The 27,365-nt window shown below is 43.2% G+C and overlaps 1 protein-coding gene across 1 annotated transcript in view; it reads left to right on the top strand.

The window, feature by feature from the left end:
- Window positions 1-6,586: 6,586 nt before the first annotated feature.
- RSPO4 (R-spondin 4) overlaps window positions 6,587-27,365 on the top strand; it is a 44,988-nt gene continuing 24,209 nt past the window's right edge. The window contains exon 1 of the mRNA XM_043988946.1: window positions 6,587-7,115. Within this exon, the coding sequence (XP_043844881.1) occupies window positions 7,037-7,115 (79 nt within the window). The 5' untranslated portion in view covers window positions 6,587-7,036. The remainder of the gene's footprint in view (window positions 7,116-27,365) is intronic.

Here is a 27,365-nt window from a genome sequence, read left to right as displayed (position 1 = left end):
GAGCCCTCAGAGTCCTGGCACAGGAAAAGGACTTGGGCAGCCAACACCAAGCCCATTGACATATCCTGGCTCCAGACATGCCTCAGTTTCACAGGATGCTGGCCTGGGGTCTCCATTTTCATACTTGTGTACAAATCCTCCTGCTCCCAGAGGCTTTGAATGTTTAAGCAACCTTAACACAGTGATTCATTCCCTTCCCATCCATTTAATGGATGGATGTACTGAGGCCCAGAGAGCTTCTACAACTGAATCTCTGTCATGTAGGAAGTTAAAGATAGATTCAGGGATGGAACCCTGGCATTAGAACTCAGCCCTTGGTAATTGTCGAGGTCAACCTGGGTCCAGGCTAGGATCGGGGCTTAGTGCAGTACCAAAAAATAATGATTAGATCAACCTAAGAAGAGCAGGAAAGGATACCTTTTAGGATCCTTTTACATCATAGCAGAATTGTAGCCTCTTGACACAAGAAGGGGCCCAAAGGGATCATCTGGTCCATACCACTACCTTTAGGCTCAATTATACTTTCAGCCCAGAAAGAACATTGCCTATCAGCGATTTCTCTACAATTTCTTAGCATTAGAGCCCTCACTCTTGAGAAGTTCTTCCAAATATTAGGCCTAAATGTCTCCTGTTACAATGCTAGGCAACTCACTATCTTTCTTTCACTCTCTTCTGCCTGCTTTATGGAAACAGGCATTGTAATGGTGGGCAAATCTTTAGGCTTCTGTTTCCTTTTGTATAAAATGAATGAGATGACCTAGATCTAGAGTTCTTCACTTTTTTTTAAAAAGTCATGGATCCTGGGAGGCAGCTAGGTGGCACAGTGGATAAAGCACCAGCCTTGGATTCAGGAGGACTTGAGTTCAAATCCAGCCTCAGACACTTGACATTTACTAGCTGTATGACCCTGAGCAAGTCACTTAACCCTCATTACCCCGCAAAAAAAAAAAGTCAAGGACCTTGTTGGCAATTTGGTAGAATCTATCGACCCCTTTCTCAGAACAATGTTTTTAAATATTTGGAGGAAATGCTCATTTCAGTTAGAATTTCATAAAAATACATATATTTTGTTACTCATCCAAGTTTATGGATTCCTTGAAATCTATTCATGGACCCCTTGGAAGCCCATGGATCCCAGCTTTAAAAACCCTTGTCTATATGCCCACCGTGGCCCCTTTCAACCTTAATAGTTATCTCTGATCCTATGTCATTAAGTTGCGGGAGAACTTCTAAGACCAGAGAGATCTGTTTGGTCCAAGACAGAGGGATGCACTCACTGACCTACAGGAGTCTGCTCCTGCTCCAGGCGTCTCTCATTTCTTCCCCCCTTTCCCTCCCAAAAAAGAAATGCCCTCCAAACCCATTCCTTCCCTCTCCGCCCACACAGGGATGTGAATGACTGGGGGGATGAAAGCATATTAAGGCATTTCTTTAAACTTGTTTGTTTATGGAAAGAAGTTTCAAGCCAGCCGCTGAAAACCTGCATTTTACGGGTAATTTTTCAATTTATTTCACACTGGTATTAAAAAGGGGAAAAAAACCCAGCCATTATTCCAAAGAGGGATTGTGGAGGGGAGGGGGGAGCATTGACTGGTCTGAAGCAGTTCTCTTGTTCAGATCAAACTACATGGAGGAAAGTTGAAGTATTGTCTCTAGGGAAGATCAAATGAGGTGAAAAAAAAATGAGAACAGAAGAGTCAGAGCCAGAGAGAGAGAGAGAGAGAGAGAGAGAGAGAACTAGAACAGGGAAGGGAGAGAAGAATGAGAAAGACAAGGGAAGTCTAAGAACATCAGATGCAGAAGGTCCCTAAGAGTGTAGAATGTGGAATGTTAGATCTGACATGGAATCTTAGAGTTAGGCCCATCCAGTCCAACTCACAGCTGACTAAGAATCCTTTCTCCAACACATGGAACAAGTGGTTCAGGGAGGCTGAACTCACTCCCTCCATTCCATTTTTGGAGAGCCTTGACTATTAGGAAGTTCTTCCTTACATCAAACTTAAATCTGCCTATTTGTACCTTTGATATTTACCAAATGAGGAAAAGCCTAATGCTTCTTCTAGAACCTTTCAAATCTTTGAAGACGCTATCGTGTTCTTGAGTTTTATCTGGGCTGACCACACTCACTTCCTTCAGCTGTTCTTGGTTTGGCATAGATTTGAGGCCCCTCATTGTTCTCTTTGTCCTCCCTGCTGCTCTCCAGTTTGCCAATGGTCTTCGTAAAGTGTGGCACCCGGGGCTGAAAATGGAATTCCAGATGTGGTCAGACAGGCACAGTGTCAGAGACTGAAATGTTTCTCTGTTTTCACAGATGGGGAAACCGAGACCCAGAAAAGTGAAATGATCTGCCTCTAGTCATACAGCATAGATCTGGTCCTTTGATGGGTCTGCTAACCATCAACTGCCAAAGACCCCCTCATTCTGGACAATATGCTTGTCTTGACACAGACTAGCTTTTTTTGACTGCCATGCCACGTTGTGGACTCAGCAAGCTTGAATTTCAGTAAAATCCACTGATGATTTCCACATCAACTGTCATCTTCCCTATACCCTGCTTATCTTCTATGCATGCACTTGACTTTTTGAACCCAGGTATATAACACTTTACATTTATCTCAATTAAATTTCATCTAATTAGATTCGAGCCATCAGTCAAGCCTTTTTAGTTGCTGACTCTGTCATCCATTTTATGAGAAGAGAGGATATTAGAACTAGGAAGGACCTTCTGGACCATCTGAGTCCAAATGCCTTCATTTTGCAGATGAGGAAATTGGGACCAAGAGAAGACAAGAAGCTGATGTCACATGAGGACTCATTGTTGAGTCAGGGCTAGAGCTCAGGTCTCCAGACTCCCATTTCTGGGTTCTTTCTACTACACTGCACTGTCTTCCTTGAAATCAGCTTACTTTTTACCTTGGGAAGAAGAAAGCATGTTTCTTTAAACTGACTCCAAATACAACATAGGTGTTGACTTTGGCTATTTTTCTCTTCTTCAAGAATACTCGGTCTCAGGGCAGCTAGGTGGCACAGTGGATAAAGCACCAGCCCTGGAGTCAGGAGGACCTGAGTTCAAATCTGGCCTCAGACACTTAACACTTACTAGCTGTGTGACCCTGGGCAAGTCACTTAACCCCAATTGCCTCACCAAAAAAAAAAAAAAAAGAATACTCGGTCTCAGTGCCTCATAGGATCATAGATTCTGAAACAGAAGTATTTTTAGGCAAATGAGATATTATTATACCCATTTTATAGATGAGACAACTGAGACCCCAAAAAGTTAAAGGACTTGGTCAAGGTCACAGAGCAAATAGTAGAGGGGAAATAGAAGTCCAGTCTCCTGCCTCCTATTCAATTGCTGTTTCTGCTACATCACACCACCTGACACTTCTTTCAGAAACCATGACCTAACCCTCTCCTTTTTTGTTTATTTTGTGATACTACTGGCATTACTAGATTCATGGCCTTAAGCAAGTCATTTCCTCTCTGTAAGCCCCAGTTTCCTCATATGTCAAAAGAGTTACTTTCCTACCTACCTTACAGAGCTTATTTAGGGATCAAATGAGGTAATGTGTTTGCCAGACACAGCCACAAGTTCCAATTCTCTATAAAAATGGGAGCTGTTATTGCTATTTTTATTATGATTATTCTCCTAGAAGTATTGCTTGCCATGTCTCCAGATAGAGAATTAAATTGGAGGGTCTTAAAATAAAGGGACTGAATTCATGATTGCTAGGTTTTCTCAGCTGGAACTTTCAGCATTTTATGTTCTAAGGCCTCTTTCATCTCTGATATTCCATATTCTGTCACCTAAGGTTGCTTCTAGCTTTAATGTTACAGCATTAGAACATGTAATAATTGTAGTCTATAGAATCATAGAAAATTCAACTTTAAAAAAGAACGTATGATATAAAACATACAATTTTCGAGCCAGAAAGATCTGTAGAACATGGAATGTTGCCCTTTCTATAATCTTGTCTCCCAGGGAGGCTGCGTGGAACCCTTGAGCTACAAGAGTTCTGAGATGCAATGGGCTCAAGTGTCCAGACCAAGTCTAGCATCAACATGATGAGTCCCTTTGGGGATGGGTGCACCAGGCTGCCTAAAGAGAGATGAACCTGCTGAAGTCAGAAATAGAGCAGGTCAAAGGTCCCAGGCTGATCAGTAGTGGGACTGGGCCACATAGGGAGACCCAGTCTTCAGAGAGACAGAGAGACAGAAACAGACCAAGAGGCAGAGACAGAAAGGAAGAAGAGAGGAGAGGAAAGGGAAGGAGAGGGGAAGAGAGAGAAGGAGAGAGAGGGAGAGGGAAAGTGGGAGAGAAAGAGACAGAGATACAAAAAATTGAGAAAGAGAGGAAGAAGAAGAGAGAGGAGAGGAGAGTCAAAAGGAAAGAAAGAGAGAGGAGAGCAGTTAGGTGGCACAGTGGATAAAGCACTGACCCTGTATTCAGGAGGACCTGAGTTCAAATCTGGCATCAGACACTTGACACTTATTAGCTTTGTGACTCTAGGCAAGTCACATAACCCTCATTACCCCGCCAAAAAAAAAAAAAAAGAAGAAGAAAGAGAGAGGAGAGGAAGGGAGGGGAGAGGAGAGGAGGCGAGAGGAAAGAAAGAGAGAAGAGAGGAAAGAAGGAGAGAGGAGAAGAGAGGAAAGAAAGAGAAGGAGAAGGGAGGGGGAAAGAGAAGGAGAGAGGAAAGGAGGGGAAAGGAGGGGAGGGGAGAGGAGAAGAGAGGAGAGAAGAGGAAAGAAGGAGAGAGAACATAAAATGATAGAACACAGACTATAGAATAAAAGACTGTGACTTACCCTGACTGCACTTGCATTATCTACTGTGTGCTGGAGAATATCTTTCCTTGACAGTAGGATCCTTACTATTATAAACTTATTGACAATGGCGATATCAGAAGCTTAGACACATTTTGCAGACTTGCCTAAAGTCATAGAGCTGAGAAGAAACAGGGCCAAGGCTGGATAATAATATCATAGATCTGGAGCTACAAGGGACCTTACAAATCATTTCTCTCTACTCCCTCATTTTATAGATGAGGACACTGAAGCCCAGAGAGGTTAAGAGACCTGCCCAAGGTCACACAGGTCCTATGACTCTTGTCACTATGCCACTCAGGCTAGAATCTTGATGGCTTTTACAATCCAGAACTCAGGAGTCTGAGTTACTTGTTAAAAAGGACAACTTTCTGTCCTAGGTGAAGCCCGGGTGATCTGCGGGCATCAGCTGGGTTACTGAACAGTAAGTTGGATAAACAAGGATCTGACTCTTAAAGAGCAAATAAAAAAGAAAGAAAGAAAATAAGCTCCCCCTGGCGATGAGGTTGGAAAAGACAAATGGCCTGCAGGGATCATAGACCAATTCATGAGGGGCTGAGAGGAGCTACTTTGGTGGAGTCTGCTATTTTGTCTCCCCACTTGGGTCTTCCATCTTGACAGCAGAGCACCCAGCACACTTGGAGTTAGAAAATCCAAATGGCTTGCTTTGTCCTTCCTCATGATGAGAGAGGGATAGGCAGAGGAACAGTGAGAGAGACAGAGACACACACACGGCAGATACATGGAGGGACACCCAAGCAAAGAAAAACAGACATACAGATAAACATAAAAGGCAGGAAGGCTAAAAGAGAGACAGACGTATGCAAAGAAAAACAGATATGGATGGAGGAGAGAGACACACAGAGAAAAGCAGACACAAATGGCCAGAGAGATGGAAAGGCGGGAGAGAAGCAGAGACAGAAACAGGTGGGAGAGGACCTGAAAAAGAGAAACAGACCAAGGATAGGCAAGTGAGAGACAGAGACAGACATAGGCACAGAGCCAGATAGAAACAAGCAGACTGGGAGCTAAGCAGAGAAAAGCAGACAAAGATAGAGGAAACTCAGAGAGAGCAGCCTACCCAGAGAACAGAGCACTGGACTGGGAGTCAGATCTGTGCATGAGTCCTAACTCTGTCACTAGCTGTCTGTCTGTGGGACTTTGGGAAAGTCATTTCCTCCCTCTACGTATTTCTCCTCTGTCAAAATAATGGTGTGTCGGAGTTGGGGGAAGGCAATCAGATGGTCTATGAGATTGAGACAGAAGAGACAAAGGCACAGGCAGAAAGAAGAGACAGCTGACAGTGAGAGAGAGAGAGAGAGAGAGAGAGACAGACAGACAGACAGACAGACAGACAGACAGACAGACAGAGAGAAATAGAGAAACAGAAGACAGAAAAAGGCAGAGAGAAGAGAGGAAGAGACACAGAGACAAAGACACAGAGACAGATACAAAGACAGACAGGCACAGAGACAAAGACGGAGAGGCAGAGAGACAGAGAAAGACAGAGACAGAGACAAAGACAGAGACAGAGAGAGAGGGCTCACAACTAGACTGTGACTAACGGACACAAACCGCTCTGGGGCCAAGGCACGGGAGCTGGGGAGGAGACTCTGCTAATTCAGTTGAGAGAGAGTTAAATCCCCAATTCCTTGACTCCACCCCATCATTTGAGTTCAGTGGTCTCCTTACACTCCTACTCTTAACCTGGCTCCCGCCTCAGGCGGGCAGGCAGCAGGACGGGGGGCTCAGGCCAAGCCTGACTGAAGAGCAGCCAACAGCAGCCAGTCTGGTACCAGGTTTGCCCTCCTGAGGGGTGGCTGGGAGCCGGGTGGGTGGCTCAGCTTTTTCCCTTGGGAAGTGGACTGGAGGAAGGCTTGGCTTATAAAGCCAGGGGATGTGGAGAAGAGGCTGCCCCTAGCCTTTCTCTGGCCCTCCAAGCCATGCCTCCCAGAGGCGCTTGATAGCCAGCTGCCTGTGGCCACCCCACCCTCCATGCCACCCTGAACTCTGGATCCCTTCAGAGGCCCCTTCAGAGTCAGACTAGCCCTCTGGTGCTGGGGAGCCACTCACACTAGAGCCCCCTTTCCCACTGCCACCTCTCCCTCCCTCTGGCCCTCGGTCGGCATCTGGCAAGGGCCCTCCCACCCCCTCCACCCGCTGGCTGGATGATCTGACTCTTCCCCTGCCCACCACGATTGCCGTCCAGATGCCCTGGATCCTGCTCACACTGCTGCTATTCGGGGACGCTGTGGAAATGTTCGCCCTAAACCACAGCAAGAAACAAGGTATGGTCCCTGGTTAACTGGGAGAGGGGTCCAGGAGCTGCTTTCTCTCTTCACATCCTTACTCCTTCCCTCACCTCAGCCTTCCCCATTCCTTCTCCCAGCCCACCAGGGAAACATGGTACACACATTTGCTGAAGAATGTCCCACCATAAGCAGGGCCAGGGGTCAAGGGAGCTGGTCCCAGTATCCAGTGTAAGCAAGAGATAAGCTGGGTAGCTCAAGGGAGAGAGTCCTAAGTTGGGAGTTAGGAGCCTGGGCTCCTGTACCCCATTAGCCACTAATTCACTGTGTGATCTTGGGTGAGTATTTCCCCCTCTCTGGGCCTCAATTTTCCCATATGGAAAAGGAAAGAGATGTACTAAACCAGATTTTTAAGGTCCCTTCCAGTTCTGATATTCTATGTTCTAAGGTTCTTTATAACATTGAAATTCCGTGTTCTAAGGGCCCTTCCACTGCTAACATTTTATGTACTGGGGTTTCTTATGATGCAAACATTCTATGTTCTAAAGGCTCTTCCTGCTCTGACATTCTATGTTCTGTGAATATGGCTTCTAAATATTGCAGATGAGTTGGAGGCCGGCGCTCAGTAATAATCCTTCACATTTATTTGTGTGGTACTTTCTGGTTATAAAATATTCTTAAATTCATCATTCTCTTTACTTCTCATGAGATGAGCAAGATAAAGATAATTGTTTCCACTTTTTTTTTTAATTTTAGCAGGGCAATGGGGGTTAAGTGACTTGCCCAGGGTCACACAGCTAGTAAGTGTCTGAGGCTGGATTTGAACTCAGGTACTCCTGAATCCAGGGCCGGTGCTTTATCCACTGTGCCACCTAGCTGCCCCTCCACTTTTTTTTGAGGGAGGCAATTGGGGTTAAGTGACTTGCCCAGCTAGAATGTGTCAAGTGTCTGAGACCAGATTTGAACTCGGGTCCTCATAAATCCAGGGCTGGTGCTTTATCCACTGCGCCACCTAGGTACCCTGTTTCCATTTTATAGAAGACAAAACTGAGGCCTAAAGAGGGGAAGTAGTTAAGATCACTTTTATGGTGGAGCCTGGGTTTTCTGAGACCACATTCAGCACTCTTTCTACCACATTGGTTGGGCTGAACTGAGGAGAGGTAACTGGGACAAGAGAGCATATATAGATTACTGACTTTAAGAATGACTGTTGAAAGAAATGAGGAAAGTGGTCCCTTTTTTTTTGTATTTTCTATCTGAGACTCTGTAATCAGCAGGGGGATTGAGTTGCCAAGGTGCCTGGGACAGCAGAATCTATTCGGTGTGTCTGACTTTAATTAGAATCAGGTGTGGAAGATTGGATACACACATATAAGATGCCATTATGTATAATGTGCTGCCTTATTTCAAGCAAGCAGATCAAAGGATTGTAAAATGGCTGCATCACAAGTGCCTGTCACCTAGGGGTAGAAGATTAATTAGTGTGTTAATATAATATAATAATATAGCATCACGGTGTAATATAAAGTGTGTTGGCATTTAGAGTCAAGATAATTTACAGTGCTAGACCTAGATTCAAACACACCTCTGCCGTCTACTCACTGGGTGACCCTGGTGAAGTCAGGTCATAGATTTGATTTTATGTAAGAAAGTTTCTCAGAGATCAACTAGTTCAACTCTCTCATTTTACAGAGGAGGTTCATTCAGTTTAAGTGACTTGCCCAAATTCATGCCAGTAATAAGTAGCAGAGCTAGGATTGGAACCCAGGTTTTCCTGGTTCCAGATTCAGCACTCTTTCCACTAGACCTTCACATTTCTGAGCCTCAGTTTCTTCATCTCTACAATGGGGGTAACAATCCTGGCATTGTCTCCCTCGCAGGGCTGATGTAAGGAAATTGATCTGGAATTTTACAAGTACTTATAGAAATGAAATCAATTATTAATAATGACTAAGCACCTGTTATGCACAAGGTATCATGGGGGCTCTTTCTGATGATTTTATCTGATGGATAAGAAAAAGTATTTGGTCCTTACCCTCATGAAGTCCACAGTCTACTTGGAAAGATGAGACTAACACTCAAGGAATAGTCATAAACCATCCAAAGACATCTATAAGCTGTGCCCAACATTTCTTAGTACATAGTAGGTCCTTCGCAAATGCTTGTTGTTGGCTCGTCTTGTGAATTTTTCAGGGTCATAGAAACCTAGTAGAGAGAGTGGTCACTGAGGAAGATCGTGGTCAGGAAAAACTTCCTGGAGATGAGGTGTGAGCTGTGCCTTGAGAGACAGTGTGATCATAGGATCATGGCTTAGAACAGCAAGGGACCTCAGAGGCCATGAATTCTAAATCCTTTATTTAAAGATGAGGAAACTGAGGCCCAGAGAGGTAAAGTGACTTGCCCAAAGTCACACATGGACCTAAGATTTGAACCCAGGTCTGTGACTATGACTTGACTCCAAACCCAATTTCCCCTCATCATGCTGTAGCAGTAGTCCTGGAGTCAGAAGACTTGGGTTCATATCCTAGTTCTGACACTTACCAGCAGTGTAACCCTGGGCATGTCATTGTTCTTCTTCAATCCCAATTTCCTCTTTTGTAAAAATAATCCTTTCACTATCCACTGTGTAAGATTGTTGTGAAAAAACAGAGTCCTTAGTGTGCTATAAAAATGACAATACTCATTATCATCAGAGTGATGGAATAGGATGGGAGAGAAGGGAGCCATCAAGGTGGACTGGAATGATGACATTAACCCACATTTCATCATCACTTCTAGTTTCATGAAGTACTAGGGATTACCTCATCCTTTGTACTTGCATTCCCACAACCTAGCACGGTGCCTGGCACATGGCAAGTGTCTGATAGAAACTCGGTGGTTGATTGATTTCTTCACATAGCCCTGTAAGGGAGGAAATGGAATTGGATTATTCCAACGGCAGAGAAGCCATAAATTCGGTACCGTACATGGGAAAGCTTGTTAGGAGATCTGACTGGAGGCAGCAAAGCGTGTGTTCTGAACAGGAGGTGAGGCTTGTCGGTTGGGAGCAAACAAGACTAAGTCTGGAATTATATATATGGTGTGGAATAGGTAGCCTGAAGAAGAAATGAGGCAAGCGTATTACAAATGATGGTAAATTAGGCTGGCGTTACAACTGACAACTCTGCATGGCCCAGGGGAAAGAGGAAGGGACCGAGAGACAAGAGACCAGAGTTTTGGTCTGTCCCTATCACTGATTTGTGTAATCTCGAACAAGTCATTTTCCTTCTTGATCTCCATTTCCCATTTGTAAAATGAAGAGAATCCACTAGATTATCTCTAAGATCTCTTTCAGCTTAGATGTTCCATGTTCTAAGGTCCCTTCTAACTCTGAAATATAACGACAAGAATGAAAGAATTCTGGGGGCAGCTAGGTGGCGCAGTGGATAGAGAGATTAAGGCATGGTCAATATCTCTGGTTTTATCCTCTGGGAGAAGTAATTCTGCTATCTTTCATTTAACTGGCATATTGTCCCCAAGAATGTTTCGATAATATCTCACACACACACACACACACACACACACACACACACACACACACACACACGGAAACATGCAGAATGTCTGGATTCTACCAGTTGGAAGGAAGGAAGGAAAAAAGGAAAGGAGGGATGAAGGAAGAAGGGAGGGAGGGAAGGAAGGAAGGAATTATTTTAAGCATCTATGTGCCAGGTACAGTGCTAAGCACATTTATAAATGTTATGTCATTTTATCCTCACAAAAACCCTAAGGGGTAGGCACTATTATCACCCCCATTTTATAGAAATGGAAAATTGAGACACACAAAGGTTAAGTGACCTGCCCAGGGTCACACAGCCAATAAGTGTCTAAGGCCAGATTTGAGCTTAGATCTTCCCAACTAGAGGTTCAGCAAGTATTCTATCCACTGCAGTACCTAGCTGCCTCTACCAAAAAGATTTTGTTGAGGAGGGAACTCATCATGGATGTTACTTCCCCTCAGTTTTGTGGCCTGCTCATCTGATGGAACATTCGTCAGAGCTAGAAGAGACCATCAGATCACAGGACTTAGAGCTATGAGACTTCTTAGTCGTCAACCTTCTCATTTCACAGCTGAGGAAATGGACCAGAAAAGCGGAGTTGGAATTATAAATCTAGCCTCTCTGACCCTGAACTCAGTGCCCTTTCTCCCATGCCATACCCCCACTGTCGATGTTATTGAACCGCAGCTGCCCTTTTTTGTCACACAAAGTTTCAGTCACTAGCTTAAGTTCACATAGCTGTTAGTAGTAACACTGGAACTTGAATACAGGTCTCCTGAGTCTGAGTCCAGGGCTTTTTCCACTCTCTCCCTCCCCCCTTCCCTTTCTCACACAGGCATTAGCCCCCAAATGTCACTGTGGTTCGATCTGGGAAGAAACCAACCCGAATTCGGAAGAAATGACTTGTGTGTGCCTTATGCAAGAGAGTAGGATGACGCCAAGCCCATGCCCATAGAAGCCTCCTGGGTCCCTGGTCCCGGGTCAGACGTGAGACTCTTCGGCTCAGGAGTCATTAGTAGTTGGCAAAATGCAATTTTCTATTTCTAAGACAAAAAGACTTGAGAAAGGCTGCTTGGAACTCAAGTGTCTCTTACAAAACAACATTTTGATGACTTAAGTGTGAGTTAATGAGAAGCAGATGGATCCATTTCCCTTGAAATATGCCGGGGCTTCCCAGGGATGGGAAGTCAGGCCTGGGTGTAAAATGGGGTCTTGTTTGCTTTCGAACCTGATTGTTTTAAGGCTAATTGAGGGGACTGGAAGAGCCCCAGCTGGGGTTTCCCCCCAAGCCCTGGGGCAGAGCCAACATTGTCAGAAGGGAATAGCATCTGGGAAAGGGGATTTGGTGGTGAGTGGAGTGGTCCGTCCGGTGTTGGTCGGTTTGAAATGCTCCAGACAGTTTCCGAATCTCATCACACCCCAGCACAGCCCTGTGGGGTGGGAATGAAAGGGAATCATGATCATTTTGTAGATGGGGAAATGAGTCCTAGGGAAGGGAAGTGACTTGCCTAAGATCACATGAGTGAATTATTGGCAGAGCCCAGAATAAACGCGTAGGTGTCCTGACTCCTAGTAGTCAGGCTGGGTCCGAGAAAGCATAAATCATTGGATCACAGGATTTAAATGTGGAAAGGAGTTTACAGGTCATCGAATCCAACCCCCCCACACACACACCCCTTATTTTACAGATGAAGAAAACAGAAAATGCATAAGTGACTTGCCCAGGGTCACATAGCTAGTAAATTATCTGAGGCAGCATTTGAACCCAAATCTTCCCATCTCTGCTATATCCACAATTCCACATGCCTAAAGTCACAGGGGCAGTAAGAGAGCTGGCTTATGAACCCAGGATTTCTGATCAAAAATCTAATGCTTTTCCCCATGTACCACACTGTCTCTATATTCTTTCCAAGCCAATTTGTATCTGATACAGTCCTCGACAAATAGTAGGCACAATGGACATGTGCTGAATTTGAAAGGATCACAAGGACATAGAATTTAGTCCTGGAACAAACTTTAGATATCATCTAGTCCAAATCCTTTTCTTTATGGATTGGGAAAACTGATGTCAAGAGGGGAGAATGATTTGTCCATTACACAAGTCAGTTTATAGGACTTACAACTCAGGTTTCTCATCTCTCTGTCCCTGGCTTTTTCTCATTTGCCTTGGGGGTGAGGGATGGGACAAGACAATTTCTGCTGTTCTGTCCACCTCTGTATCAAAGACCCTATAATCCTATGACCTCCCTTTGGGGGAGATATATGGACTCAATTGGCTCCTGGAAGACAATAAGACGGTCTTCTCCAGGCAGGATTGGCATTTGAACCTATCTCTATCTAATGGTCTCTGTCTGTGGTCCCTCCTGTAATCAGGGTGACATGATGGGAGGATTATTTAGTCCTGGAGTGAGGGAGGCTGGCCTCAATTTCTGGCTCTAAGTATTGTAGTTACCACGGAGAAGACATTGAATCTCTTTAATTCTCAGGTTTCTCATCTGCAAAACGGGAACGATTAGGGACACCTGGGTGGCACAGTCAGGAGGACCTGAGTTCAAATCCAGCCTCAGACACTTACCTGGGCAAATCATTTTACCCTGATTGCCTCCACAAAAGGGAATAATTGGGCAGCTAGGTGGCGCAGTGGATAGAGCACCAGCCCTGGAGTCAGGAGGACCTGAGGTCAAATCTGGCCTCAGACACTTAACACTTACTAGCTGTGTGACTCTGGGCAAGTCACTTAACCCCAATTGCCTCACTAAAAAAAAAAAAATAATGAAATAAATAAATAAAGTGAGTACAATTTTTTAAAAAAGGGAATAATTATGCTTGCACTGTTTTGCTTTAAATGGATGTGAGTGAATAAAGCACTTTGTAAAGTAAGAAATGTGATTTGTTGTTGCTGCTGTTCTGTGAGGGATAGAAACCACAAACTACTTTGTTGTCTTCTCCCACATGAAATAAACTTTCACACCTGTGATGGTGTGATATCATCAAATTCACCTCCCCACTTTCTGTCCAGAGTAAAACTCTTTGATTCCCTTTCGTCTCTTCTCCCAGAGACTCTTCTCCAGACTTCTAACATTTCCACAGCCATTGCTGCCTAAGTTCTTTTTTTTTTTTTTTTTTTTTTTTTTTTTTAGTGAGGCAATTGGAGTTAAGTGACTTGCCCCAGGGTCACACAGCTAGTAAGTGTTAAGTGTCTGAGGCCAGATTTGAACTCAGGTACTCCTGACTCCAGGGCCGGTGCTCTATCCACTGTGCCACCTAGCTGCCCCTTAAGTTCTTTTAAAGCAAAGACTTCTGGAAATGAGTGGCAGTGTGGTAGAAATGAAAAAGCTCTGGACTAGAAGTCAGGGTACCTGTCCTTTAGCCCTAGCTTTTGCTACTTGTTACTATCTGTGTGATGGTCACACAGCAAGTCACTTTCCCTCTTGGGATCTCAGTCCTCTGTAAAATGGAACCAGGTGTAAGTACCTTTTCAATTGCACTGTTCCCTTCTCTAAGGCCTTGACTAGCTCTGACACTGTGTTTGAAAGTCCTTCCAGCTCTGATATTAACGTTATTATTAACAAGAATGACAAAAACAATAACAACAATATTAATGAAACCTTATACTCAAGGCAACTTTAGAAAGTTGAACACTTCTCCATCAAAAAGGTGGAAGAGAAGGGACAACTAAATGGTGAAGTGGATAAAGCACCAGCTTTATTCAGGAGGACCTGAGTTCAAATTTGCCCTCAGATACTTGACACTTACTAGTTATGTGACCCTGTGCAAGTCACTTAACCCTCATTGCCCCCCCAAAAAAGGGTGGAAGAGAATTGATATCATTGCAGAAAGGGCACTGGATTTGGAGTCAAGAGGACCAAGGGTCAAATCCTGCTTCAGAGACTTATGAGCTGTGTGATCCTGATCAAGTCACTTAACTATTCTGTGCCTCAATGTCCTCATATGTAAAATGGGGAGGTTTTACTCAGTGGCATCTAAGGTCCCTTCTATCCCTAAATCTCTGGTCCTATATTCTCAGAGCACCTGACAAATTGATGAATAACTTATATAATACTTCTGGAACTAAGAGATGATTCATCAAGTAATTATAAAGGTGAGCAATAAGTACAAACCATTGGATTTGTTGAATGGAACCCAACATGATCTACCTCTGGATGGAGCTTATTAAGTGATCAACATCCGAGAGTAGAATCAAAGACCTACCTTGGGCAGCATCCACTGTAAATGGACAAAGAGGCATTGAATGAATGGCTGAGTCATGCAGTCTTGTTTATAGAAAGGAAAGAGTGTATGATAGTGATTAAAGTATAGGGTCATTGCCATCAGAGATTACAGAAATGTTATCATTAAGGAGCCCAGACTTATTTATTGGCACAGATTATGGAAGGAAAGAGAAGAAACTGTGCAACTTGTCACTGCAGGCTACAAAAAAATATCTACCAACTAATTAGAAAGACCTATTCGGATGGGCAGCAGAATCTTTTTTATCTTTCACAAACTATCAGACACACAAATCCCTATGCTTCAAATGCAGATCCCCAAATATCCTTGAAAAAATTCAATGGATAAATTAGATTAGAAATGAAATGTTATTACAGACACAACTGTTGCTGATAATTGCCTGAACATAAAATTGATCTGTAAAAATTTAATATTTTAATTGATGTCAGCATGATGAATACACATTATCTCCAAACTACATGGAATGAAAAGCATTCAAGATATAGAGGGACCTCATAGTAGAAATCAAAATCCCTGTCATCTAGGCAGCTGGTGATGTAGCGGATAAAGCGAAGGGCTTAGAATTAGAAAGATCTAAGTTTGAATATGGCCTCAGACATGTTCTGGTTGTGTGACCTTGGGCAAGTCACTTAACCTCCTTCTGCCTCGGTTTCCTCATTTGTGAAATGGGGATTATAATAGTCCTTACCTCCCAGGGTTGTTGTAAGGATAAAATGAGATAATTTTTAAAAGAATATTGCAAACCTTAAAACCTATGTAAATGATAGCTTTTCTGTCTGTTATTAGAGTTGGTCTCATCTGCCTCTCATGTCCTTCTAATTTCCTTTCTAGCTCTGAAATTCTATTTTCTTTTCATCAAACATTTATTAATTCATTTGAATACATGCTTGACAAATATTCCAAGGTCCTCTCTAGTCCTGTGACATCTTATGGTCTGTATTCTAAAGTCTCTTCTTTAAGCCCAGGATTGACATTCTGTGAATCAATGAATCTCTGTCATGTTCTGATGGGCTTGATAAATTAGTCTGAGGAGCTGGGGGTGGAGTAGCAGCACTCTCTGCAGTAAGTCTATGCTGACATCACTGTTACCATAGAACCCCATCGGTGGAAAGGACCTCAGAGAGCATCTGGTCCAACACCTCCTTGAGCAGGAATCCCCCCTACAACATACTTGACAACCTTCTATCTAGCTTCTGCTTGAAGGCTCTCAGTGATGGGAAACTCACTACCTACTGAAGCATTCTATCCCCTGATCAGACCACTTTGCAGAGACAGGAAGTTCCTTCTATTATATTGAGCTGAAATTGGCTTCCCTGTACATCCCTTACGTTTATCCTGCTTCTCTCTTGAGGAGCCAGACTTTACAAGTCTAATCTGTCTTCCTAGGACAGCCTTGTTCTGGCCAGAAGCTCTGAGGTACTTCCCTTCCCAGATTGATTCTTTTTTTTTTTTTTACACGAGGCAATGAGGGTTAATTGACTTGCCCAGGGTCACACAGCTAGTAAGTGTTAAGTGTCTGAGGCTGGATTTGAACTCAGGTCCTCCTGAATCCAGGGCCGGTGCTCTATCCACTGCGCCACCTAGCTGCCCCAAGATTGATTCTTTTTTGATGGAAAACTAGGCCATCTTTTGTCTCAATCCTTACCTAGCCCTTACTCACTGAATGGGCATTGTCTCAGGGAAATCAAGAACTGGGAAAGACCTTAGCTTAAAAAAGCCAAGGTCACCCAGAGCATCTTGAGCCATCATCAGTCATCCTGATCTATGTCTTGCCACTGAACACTGATGACTCTGAAGGAAAAAGTGAGGCGGGTTGACTTTGCCCAGCTCTGGCTCATTTAAATCCAATTCTCACGCAAGTCAAGCCATCACCCTCCTGATGTCATTGGTCCTCTTTGAGAACAAAGAATGAACAACAACAACATGAAAACAGGGTTCACGTCTTAGAGTCATATGCCTTTAGAGTGGGAAGGAGTCTTAGAGATCATCTGGTTCAACCCCCTATCCCCTCATTTCCAGAGAAAGACGCTAGAGTCCAGAGAATAAAAGTCATTTGTCCAAGACCATGCGATGAATGAGAGGCAGAGCCAGCCAGAACTCCCACCACTGGGCTCCCATGCATGTCATTGCTCTTCTCGGTACTCCAGGCTCATCCAGTGAGTCATTCTTATACTTGGGACAAGGCTGCCCCTGGGGCATCAGTTGACCAAGGCTCTCATTCTATCTAAACCTCCCTTCACCCTGAAGTCATGGTCGATTCATGGCCCTTTTTCTTTCCACCGCCCAGGCAGACACGCCAGCTCATCTCCCCAGTTCCTCCCCTTGCTGAGGAATGTTCCAGGAGGGATGTCAGGTGACCATCCTAGCAACATCTGAACCATTCTGATATTCTCTTACCCTCTGTCCCTCTTGAAGGATTAGTCCAAAGGAAACCCAAGAGATCCAGAAGTGGTATCCGGGCTCTCAATTTTTACAGAAAAAGACCTGGATTAGGAAGAGGGAGACCTGGGTCAGAATTCTGGCTTGGCTGCTAACTCATGGCAAGATAAGCTATTTCCCCTCTCTACCTTAGTTTCCTTCCCTGAAAAATAGAAATACTTGTGCCATCTGCCTTACAGGACTATCCTGAGGAATGTACTTTTTAAGCTATAAAGTGCTATAGAAATTGAAGAGAGATATGGATTAGAATCCCGGCCCTGCTCTCTGGGTTACCTAGGGCTAAGTTTCTTTCCCTCCTGGGACCTCAGTTTTGTGCTCTATAAAATGAAGGTGTTGGATTAGATATTTTCTAACATCTCTTCCATCTCTAAAATTCCAGTTCTAAGTCCTATCATACTATTTTCCAACTCATTAGTCCCCTCATTTCTATTTCATACAAAAGAATGCCCTTCTTTCTCTACCTCCCAGGACAACTTCTAGATTTGCTCTTGGGTTCTTCATTCACACTCCGGTGTCAAGGACTGGGAATGACTTCTCCAGGGGAATCTCCTTTAAACGAAGACAGAAATTAAGAAGAACCTTTAGTTGAGGCAATGAGGAACTAAAAGCATAACATAAGGGTTGTTTAAGGAGATGTTATGGGGGCATTAGGGTCTTCCAGGTACTCCTGAAATCACACTGTTCTTTGTTAAGTCTGGCTCATGCCCAAGAGCATAGGAAGTAGCTCCACAGGAGTTTCTTCACAGAGGTCATCAACATTATCCCAGTGGGTCCTAACCCTCAAATAGAGGAATCCTAAGCCATACAGACATAGGGCAGAGGTGTGAGAACCTAAAGATAAATCCCACCATGACTGTCAACTCTCCTTGTGTGACTTTGAGAAGTCAGTCAACAATTGGGGAGTCACTGGGTTTGGATTCAAGAAGACCGGAGTTAGAATCCTGCCTTGGCCACTAACTAGCTGGCAAGTCACTTAATCTCTCACAGCCATTAGCTTCTTCAGCTGTAAAATGAGGAAGTTGGACTTGATGCTCTTTAATGTCTTTTTTCATATCTAGATCTTTGATCTTGTGGACAAACACTCATTAAATACCTATGTGACAGACACTATACTAGGCGCTGGAAATACAAACACAAATGCAAGACAGTCCCTGCCCTCAGGAAGTTTCCATTCTACTTCTCTGATATAGGAGGAGGTCGACTGGATGATCTATCACTAAGGTCCTTTGCTGTTCTGGCTTTTCTTTGCTTAATGTGAGTAGATCCTTTCCAGCTCTGATTGTTTTCTCCATTCCATTCCAAAAGCACCAAGTGCTTCTGTTTGGAACGTGGACCAACTCTGTCTCTTCTGGGATTCCATATGGAGTGTGTGTATGAGAGAACATCAATCACTCCGATGCAATGGGGATGGATGATGGTGATGATAATAATAATAGTCAGCATATCTTTAAGGTCTGCAAAGAGCTTTGTATATAGGATCTCATTTGCTCATGAACTGCTCTTTAGCCAAAGAGTCCTCCCAGTTTGATCTTCGAAGGTTAAGTCCCTTCAAGCACCACATCAAAGACTTCCCTGATCTATTTTTCAAAGAAACTACCACCACATCATGTACCAGGAGCATGAGAAAACTCACCCACGCCAGCAGCGATCCCCCTGCATCCGGAGCCATTGCTGCCGTCTTGATCTTCATTTTGCCACTGAACTTGGATGACTCTGGAGGACAGAAAGAGGCTGATGATTGCTCAGCTCTGCCTCACTCACATCCAACTTATGAGCCAGTCAAGACATGCAAGTCAAGACCTCATCGTGATGTCATTGGTCCTCTTCAAGAAAAAAGGATGAATGGGGGCAGCTAGATAGCGCAGTGGTTAAAGCGCTGGCCCTGGATTCAGGAGTACCTGAGTTCAAATCCAGTCTCAGATACTTGACACTTACTAGCTGTGTGACCATGGGCAAGTCACTTAACCCCCATTGCTCCACCAAAAAAAAAAAAAAAAAAAAAAAGGATGAACAACCAGAATTAGGAATCATCATGGGAGGAAGTAGCAGACAGACAAGCCTCAGCTAAACATACAGAAAAATTGACTAACAGCTAGACTTGTCCCTAAAAGGCAGCTTTCCCAACAGGGAGATAGTGAGGTCTAAAGGTATTTTTTTTTTCAGGGCAATGAGGGTTAAGTGACTTGCCCAGGGTCACAAAGCTAGTAAGTGTCAAGTGTCTGAGGTCAGATTTGAACTCAGGTCCTCTTGAATCCAGGGCTGGTGCTTTATCCACTATGCCACCTAGCTGCCCCCACACTAAAGGTCTTGATGAAAATTATATGTGCATTAATGGGGGGGGTATCCTGTTCGAACAGTATTTTCCCTCTGTGATTTACATTTTTTTGGCATGTTGTTTCCCCAATTAGAATGTGAGCTCCTTGAGGACAGGGACCATGCTATTGTCTGTTAGTCAGTCTTAAGCACTTTGCTGGTGCTGTTCAGTTATTTCAGATGGGTCTGACTCATCATGATCCCATTTGGGGTTTTCATGACAAAGACACTGAAGTAGCTTGCCATTTCCTTCTGCAGCTCATTTTACAGATGAGGGACTGAGGCAAACAAGGTGAAATGACTTACTCAGGGTCACATAGCTATTAAGTGTCTGAGGCTGGATTTGAACAACTAGATTAAAACACTATATTAGGGGCAGCTAGGTGGCGCAGTGGATAAATTACTGGCCCTGGATTCAGGAGGACCTTAGTTCAAATCCGGCCACAGACAGTTGACACTTACCAGCTGTGTGACCCTGGGCAAGTCACTCAACCCTCATTGCCCTGCAAAAAAACAAAAAACAAAACAAAACAAAACAAAAACCACTATACTAAGCCCCATGGATACAAAACAAAGCCTTAATGCCGGGCCTGGAACATAATAAGCTCTTAATAAATGCTTGTTGACTAACCGATTTCACAAAATCTCAGAGTTGGAAGGGCCATCTAGTTGTTGAGGGGTTTGACCCTTTGCGGTAATGTGTATGGCTCCTATGACAAGGTCATGTGGGTTTGCCTCCTATGCCTGAACAAGGATCTTCTCTAGAATACACTGGGAAAACAGTCACCCAGTCTTTGCTTGAACCAATCAACAAATAAATATTTATTAAGTGCCTAATATGTGCCAGGCACTGTACTAAGTGCTGGAGACCTCCCATGAAGGGAAACTCAACACTTCTCCAGGCAGCTGATCTTATGTCAGGGTAGGTTTAATTACTGGGAAGTTCATTCTTACATCGAGCTGAAATCGGTGGTTGCTGCTGCTTCTTAGGTCTGCTCCCAGGGGACAAACAGAACAAACCCAATCCCCTTTCTACAGAGCAGTCCTTCTAATATGGAAATGTAGCCATCCTCTCTAAACCTTCTCTTCTCCAGGGTAAACATCTCCAGTTCCTTTATCAAATGAGATGATATTTGTAAAGTGCTTAGCACAGTGCCCGGTACATAGGAGGGGCTTAATAAAAATGTCCCTCCCCCTTCTCTCCCTCTCCCCATTTTACTCTATCCTGATGTTCGGTGATCTCAAGGTCTCCCCCCACCCTGCTTACCCATCTCTAGGTGCTTCTTAGGTGATCTGTGGCCTTCCTAATAGCTTGGCACTGAACAGAGTGTTCCAGAGGTAGTTTGCATCGAGAAGAGTGCAGCACAACTAGCAGCTCTCTAGTCCAAAATTCTGTTTTCTTCCTAATGCAGCCTTGAATCGGGTGAGCTTTGATGGGTGCCGTATCACACTGCTAACTCACACTGAGCTTACAATCCATTAGAAACCCCTGATTTTTATAGACTAACTGCTACCTACCCATTCCTCCTCCTCCTCCTCCTTCTTCTTCTTCTTCTTTTCCTTCTCCTCCTCTTCCTTCCTCTTCTCCTCCTCCTTTCTCCTCCTCCTCCTCCTCCTCTTCCTTCCTCTTCTTCTTCTCCTCCTCCTCCTCCTCCTTCTTCTACTTGTGGGATTAATTTTTTAAAACTCAACATAAGACTGCATTTATGGCTGTTAAATATAATTTCATTAGATTCAACCCAAAGTTCTAACTTGGTGAGAGTTTTTTGGATCCCGCATCTGCCATCATTACAATGTGTTAGCTATCCCTCCTAGCTTTGTGTCATCTGCATTATTTGACTGCATGCTCATCATAGAATTCATGAGTTCTTACCTTTTAGGTGAGTCCAAATTAAGGGCAAGAGTAGAGAAGATTGGGAGTGGACCCCTTGAGGACAATAATGTGAAGACAGCTGAAGCCCAGCTAAATGGAACACAGCATAGAATCAGGGCCCAGGAGAAGGAGGCTAAGGTTTTTTGTAAGGGGCCACATTTGTTTGTTTTGTTTTTAACAATTTTTGACTATTGAAACAAAACAGCAAATAAATACTATAATTAAGCTTCTTCAAGAGGTAATACTATTAACTCAGATTACTTTCTTTTTAAAAAATAATATCTTATTTTTCCCAATTGCATGTAAAAACAGTTTTAACATTTGTGGGGGGGGGGTTTGTTTTGAGTTCCAAATTCTATCCCTTCCTCTTTTCCCTCCCCCCTCCCTGAGATGGTAAGCAACCTAATATAGGTTATACTTGTGCAATAATGTAAACATTTCCATATTAGTCATTTTGTGGAAGAAAAGAAAAGAAGAAAGAAAGGGAGAAAGAGGGAGAGAGAAAGGAAGGAAGGAAGGAAGAAAGAAGGAAAGAAGGAGAAAGAAAGAAAGCCTTCAGATGCCATCAGTTCTTTCTCTGGAGGTGGATAGCATTTTTCATCATGAATCCTTTGGGATTGTCTTGGATCATAGTGTGAATAGCTAAGTCATACACAGTTATGCATCATATAATATTGCTGTTACTATATACAATGTTCTCCTGGTTCTGTTCACTTCACTCTACATTAGTTCATGTAAGTCTTTTGGATCACTTTCAACTCTGAAGGAAAGGTCCTGAGGCAGCATGAGGGGCCTGGACACCTGATAAGTGTGGGGATAAAGGGACTCAGAAAAGAGAGGTGGGGTAATCCTTATTTTAATATATAAGGTACTCCCTTATTATTATTATTATATTACTGTTATTATTATATAAGGTACTCCATTATTTTAATCTTTTGCTAATATATTTTTAAATCTTTAATTTTTTTAATTAATAAAAATTTATGTTCTTATCTTCTCACCTCCTACCATAGAGGAAAAGAAAAAGAAAATACTGGTAACAAGTATTCATAGGTGAGCAAAACAAATTCCCAAATCTGTCACATCCAAAAATATATATATATATCTCTTTCAGTACACTGAGTGCATCACCACTCTGTCAGGGGGTAGATAACATGCTCTTTCATTCATCTTCTGTAATTGTCATGGCATTGATCTGAGTTCTCTTTATAAATCATTCTCTCTCTGGGGTGGCCCTGAGTCACTCTTCAAACTTCAAGCATGGGATGAGTCTTGCTTCACTCTTTATCAGTTCATATAAGTCTTCCAGGTACCATTCCTTACACAATAGTATTTCATCACATTCATAGACCATCATTTGTTTGGCCACCCCCCAATAAATGGGCACCCCTGTAATTTCCACTTCTTTGTCACCAGAAAATGAAGTGCTATGAGTCTTTTTATACATATGGGTCATTTCCCTCTTTCTGTAATTTCTTGGGAGTTTAAGCCTAATAGTGATATTGCTGGGTCAAAGAGTTCAATAGTTTTAGGGCATAGTTTTAAATTCCCGATCAGATCGATTCATAGCATTAATGTGCCTGTTTTCCCAGAGCTCCTCCAACATTTGTCATTTTCCTTTTTTGCTATTTTTGCCAACCTGATGGGTGTGAAGGAGAACTTCATAGCTGCTTCAATTTGTATTTCTCTAGTTATTAGAGTTATGAAAGCTGCTAAGATGTTAACAGAAAACACTTGCCTTGATTTCATTTATTAGGTGCTTACTGTGTATGGCACACTTTGTGAAGTAGCAGAAAAGATAGAAAACTAAGGGGGCAGCTAGGTGGCACAGTGAATAAAGCACCAGCCCTGGATTCAGGAGGACCTGAGGTCAAATCTGGCCTCAGACACTTGACACTTACTAGCTGTGTGACCCTGGGCAAGTCACTTAACCCTCATTGCCCTGCCCCCCCCCCAAAAAAAAAAACAAGGGCAGAAATGTGAGTGATGATGGGAATGATAATAATCCCCAGGAGGTAGCCTTTAGGAATTGGAAGATTGCCAACAGATAGGGATGGGTAGGGGTGTGTTGGGAATCAGGAATGATGTGAGCAAAGGCTGTGTCCGTAGGTAGTCTGACTGGTAAGTCGTCAGGGTTGGGGCATCAACCCTTCTCTCAGAGCTCTGACCTCAGTGGAGGGTAAGGATGTTGTGCTGCCAAAGCTTCTGCTTCCCATGGCCCTAGCCTCTGAGAAGAGTTCATTGCCTACCCCCCTCCTACCCCCTAACATAGACAACTTTGCCATCTGGCCTCCTGCACCTGATACCATATGTTTCTTTGGACCTGCCCTCCTCAATCCTTCCTGCCCCCTTCCCACTACCATTTCCTGAGATGGACAAACTTGCTTTGAGGTCTAGACCTAGAAAGACATCACTGTGACTCATCCCATGCTTGAAGTTTGAAGAGTGACTCAGGGCCACCCCAGAGAGAGAACCATGCATGATGGAGACCATTCCTGAACAAGACCTTCAGTCCAGAACCCATTGGACTTTTTTTTAGAGCTAGGATGGACCTGAAGTATCTTCAAATGCAATTCCTTCATTTTAGAGACAAACAAACTAGGGATCACATAGGGAGAGTAATTTGACCAGTTCATAAATGTAGTTAACAGAGCCAAGACCTGAATGTCCTCTGACTCTAAATTCTATGTTCTTTCTACTGTGTAAGAATTAGCTCCAAATGGCTGAGATCTCAGCTTCTCTCAACACGATTTTGTCTTTTTGGTTAAAAAAAAAGAATACTCACAGAAACAAGTGTATGTATGAGATCTTTACACATCATAGAAAACGGAGTCTTGGACTGGAAGACGGGAGGCCTGGTTTCTAGTCCCCACATCCATCCTCAACTCACTGTGTGACCTTTATTTTTCTGTTACTGATTTGCCTTAACTGTACTGTGAGGAATACCTGTCTTGCATCCCTAACAGGGACACATGATGATGTGTCTCAAATTATACTCAAAATTACAAAGTACTATACAAATTATAGAAGCAGCTAGGTGACTTAGTGGATAAAGTGCTGGGCCTGGAGTCAAGAAGATTTGAGATCAAAACTGGTCTCAGATACTAGCTGTGTGACCCTGAGCAAGTCACTTAACCTCTGCTTGCCTTAATCCACTGGAGAAAGAAATGGCAAACCACTCAGGTATCTTTGCCAAGAAAATCCCAAGGACAGTATTGGCATGGGGCCCCATGAGATCAGGAAGAGTTGGATACAACTGAACAAATACAAATTACAAAGTACTCTATGTAAATTATACTATATGTAGTATTACATATATAGTATACATGTAGCACATACATATTTATTATTAAGCATTCTACAAATGTAAGAGATTATTATACCCAGAATAATAAAACATCTTAATAGTTTTATCCAACCATAAAACTATAATTTTGTCTACATGTTGATAAATGTAAAAGAATAATAGAAGAATAACAATTTTATCTCAGGACTTATAAATGTCTGAACTCTGTCAAAAAAAGATGAGAATGGGGGCAGCTAGGTGATGCAGTAGATAAAGCACCAGCCCTGGATTCAGGAGGACCTGAGTTCAAATCTGGTCTCAGACACTTGACACTAGCTGTGTGAACCCGGGCAAGTCACTTAACCCTCATTGCCCAACAAAAACAAAAAAGAATGTCAGACTTTGAAAAGACAGTAGAGGGGGCAGCTAGATGGCGCAGTGGTTAAAGCGCTGGCCCTGGATTCAGGAGTACCTGAGTTCAAATCCAGCCTCAGACACTTAACACTTACTAGCTGTGTGACCCTGGGCAAGTCACTTAACCCCCATTGCCCCACAAAAACAAAAAAAACAAAAAACAAACAAACAAAAAAAAAAAGACAGTAGAACACAGAATATCAGTGTTGGAAGGATACCTAAGACATGGGAGAATATCGAAGATGAGAAGAACCTTAGAAAACAGAATTGTTTAAATTGGAAGGGACATTGAACATAGAACACAGAACATAGACTACCAAATGTAGAAAGGACCTAAAAATATAGATTAGAACATGAAGGGATCTCCTAAATGACTTAGCCCAATCTTTTCATTTTACAGAGGAGAAGACTGAGGCATAGCAAGGGTCAGTGACTCCATACAGCAGGTTAATGGCATTCTCAAATTCAGGCCTCCTGAGTCTCTGTTCAGGGTTCTTTGACTACATTGTGATGCCTCCAGATATTTGGAAGAATGAAATGTTTTCATAACCCAAAGAAATGAAGCTATTGTGGTGGACTAAAGGCAGTTGGGTGGATCTTTTTAGGCAGGACCCCTAGTTTGAGTACCCTCAAGGCATTCCCTGAGGGCAGCACGTGAAACTGATGCACAAGGTTAGCTTCTTCCTCCACACACTTCTCCCTCGACATTGTTGGGATGAGATGGAGTTGAGAAGTTAGGGTGGGGGGAGAAGCCCTGAGTGGTTGAGATCATCCAGGCTTGGGGGGTGGGGAGGCCGGGAAGGGGGGGAAGAATGATCATGTGAAGGGATGTGTGTGAGATCACATAAAAAAGAAAAAAGCATCTGAGGGGAGGTGGTTGGCAAGGAGTTACTAGGGTCAGAGGCTCACTGACTCATGTCTCATCAATCCCCCCATCCAGATTCTCCTCCACAGTCTCAGGGCAATGGTCACTGGGTTGGGAGGGTGTCCCCCTGTGTCTGGGAGCCCCACTCTTGCCCTTTCTCTCTTGAGACTTTGTTTCTCCCTCTCATTAACAATCCACCTTGGACCCATTAGTTTGCTCTGGACTTAATTACACATTGGTTTAATGCTTGCAACCTTTGCATCCCAAAGGCTTTACCAGCTGTGTCTTTAACAACAAAAAAAAAGAGCCACAATAAAAATAAACATTCTTTTTTGATTCCTCATTGTACAACCAGCTGGAGATGGGAAAAAGACTCTTCCACTGACTCTCTGGGTGACTTTGGGCAAATTTCTTTCCCATCCTGGGCCTCAGTTTCCCTTTTTGTAAATTAGGGTGTTGAATTGAATGATCCCTAAAGTCCCTTCCAGCTCTGATATCTTCTACATTAGCTCTCAACCATCATAATCTTTCCTTTTTAAAATGCCATCAATTTATTAATAACAATAATTTCATTTTCCTCATCTTTTAAAATAGAGTTAGATAGAAATAGTCCTGGCATGAGATACTACATTGCTACTATTCTTTTACATTTGATGTTCTCTGGCAAAAAACTGACCATTTTTTGTAGTTGAGTAAAAGTGTTGGGGGATATGCTCCTCTTATGTAAGCTCACAGAAAACATCCCTGGGACAGCTCCCATAACAGACAGAAGGATGGGAATGACATGCACATCATGTGGTTTCTGAGTGATTTGGATTTCTTCTGCTAGTCTCTATGCTTTGTTTGTTTTTTTGTGGGGACAATGAGGGTTAAGTGACTTGCCCAGAGTCATGCAGTTAGCATCAAGGGTCTGAGGCTGGATTTGAACTCGGGTCCTCTTGAATCCAGGGCTGGTGCTTTATCCACTGCACCATCTAGCTGCCCTAGTCTCTATACTTTGAAGGTTCTTCATTCCACATAGTTTGGAGGTTGCAAATATTTGATATGACAACATCAATGAATAACATTATTAAATTGTTTATGATCAATCCTATATCAAGTTGACTGTGGGCAACAGTTCTGTTTGTGAAAGTTGCCAGATTTCAATACAGTGCATTTGTGGAATTCTCAGGATTATTTTGAAGTCTAAATGTGCAATATAGGGGTTTGTAGCCTATAATTTGTGAAAGATATTGAGCTTCTGTATAGAATTTTACCTACCATATTGTCTTGCTAGGTATTCAGAATACCTTGAAATGACATGTTGAAT

The sequence above is a fragment of the Dromiciops gliroides genome, chromosome 2, assembly GCF_019393635.1.
Source record: "Dromiciops gliroides isolate mDroGli1 chromosome 2, mDroGli1.pri, whole genome shotgun sequence".
NCBI classification, from domain to species: domain Eukaryota; kingdom Metazoa; phylum Chordata; class Mammalia; order Microbiotheria; family Microbiotheriidae; genus Dromiciops; species Dromiciops gliroides.
The sequence above is the reverse complement of the archived record's forward strand: the minus strand, read 5'-3'. Positions and strand labels throughout refer to the sequence as shown.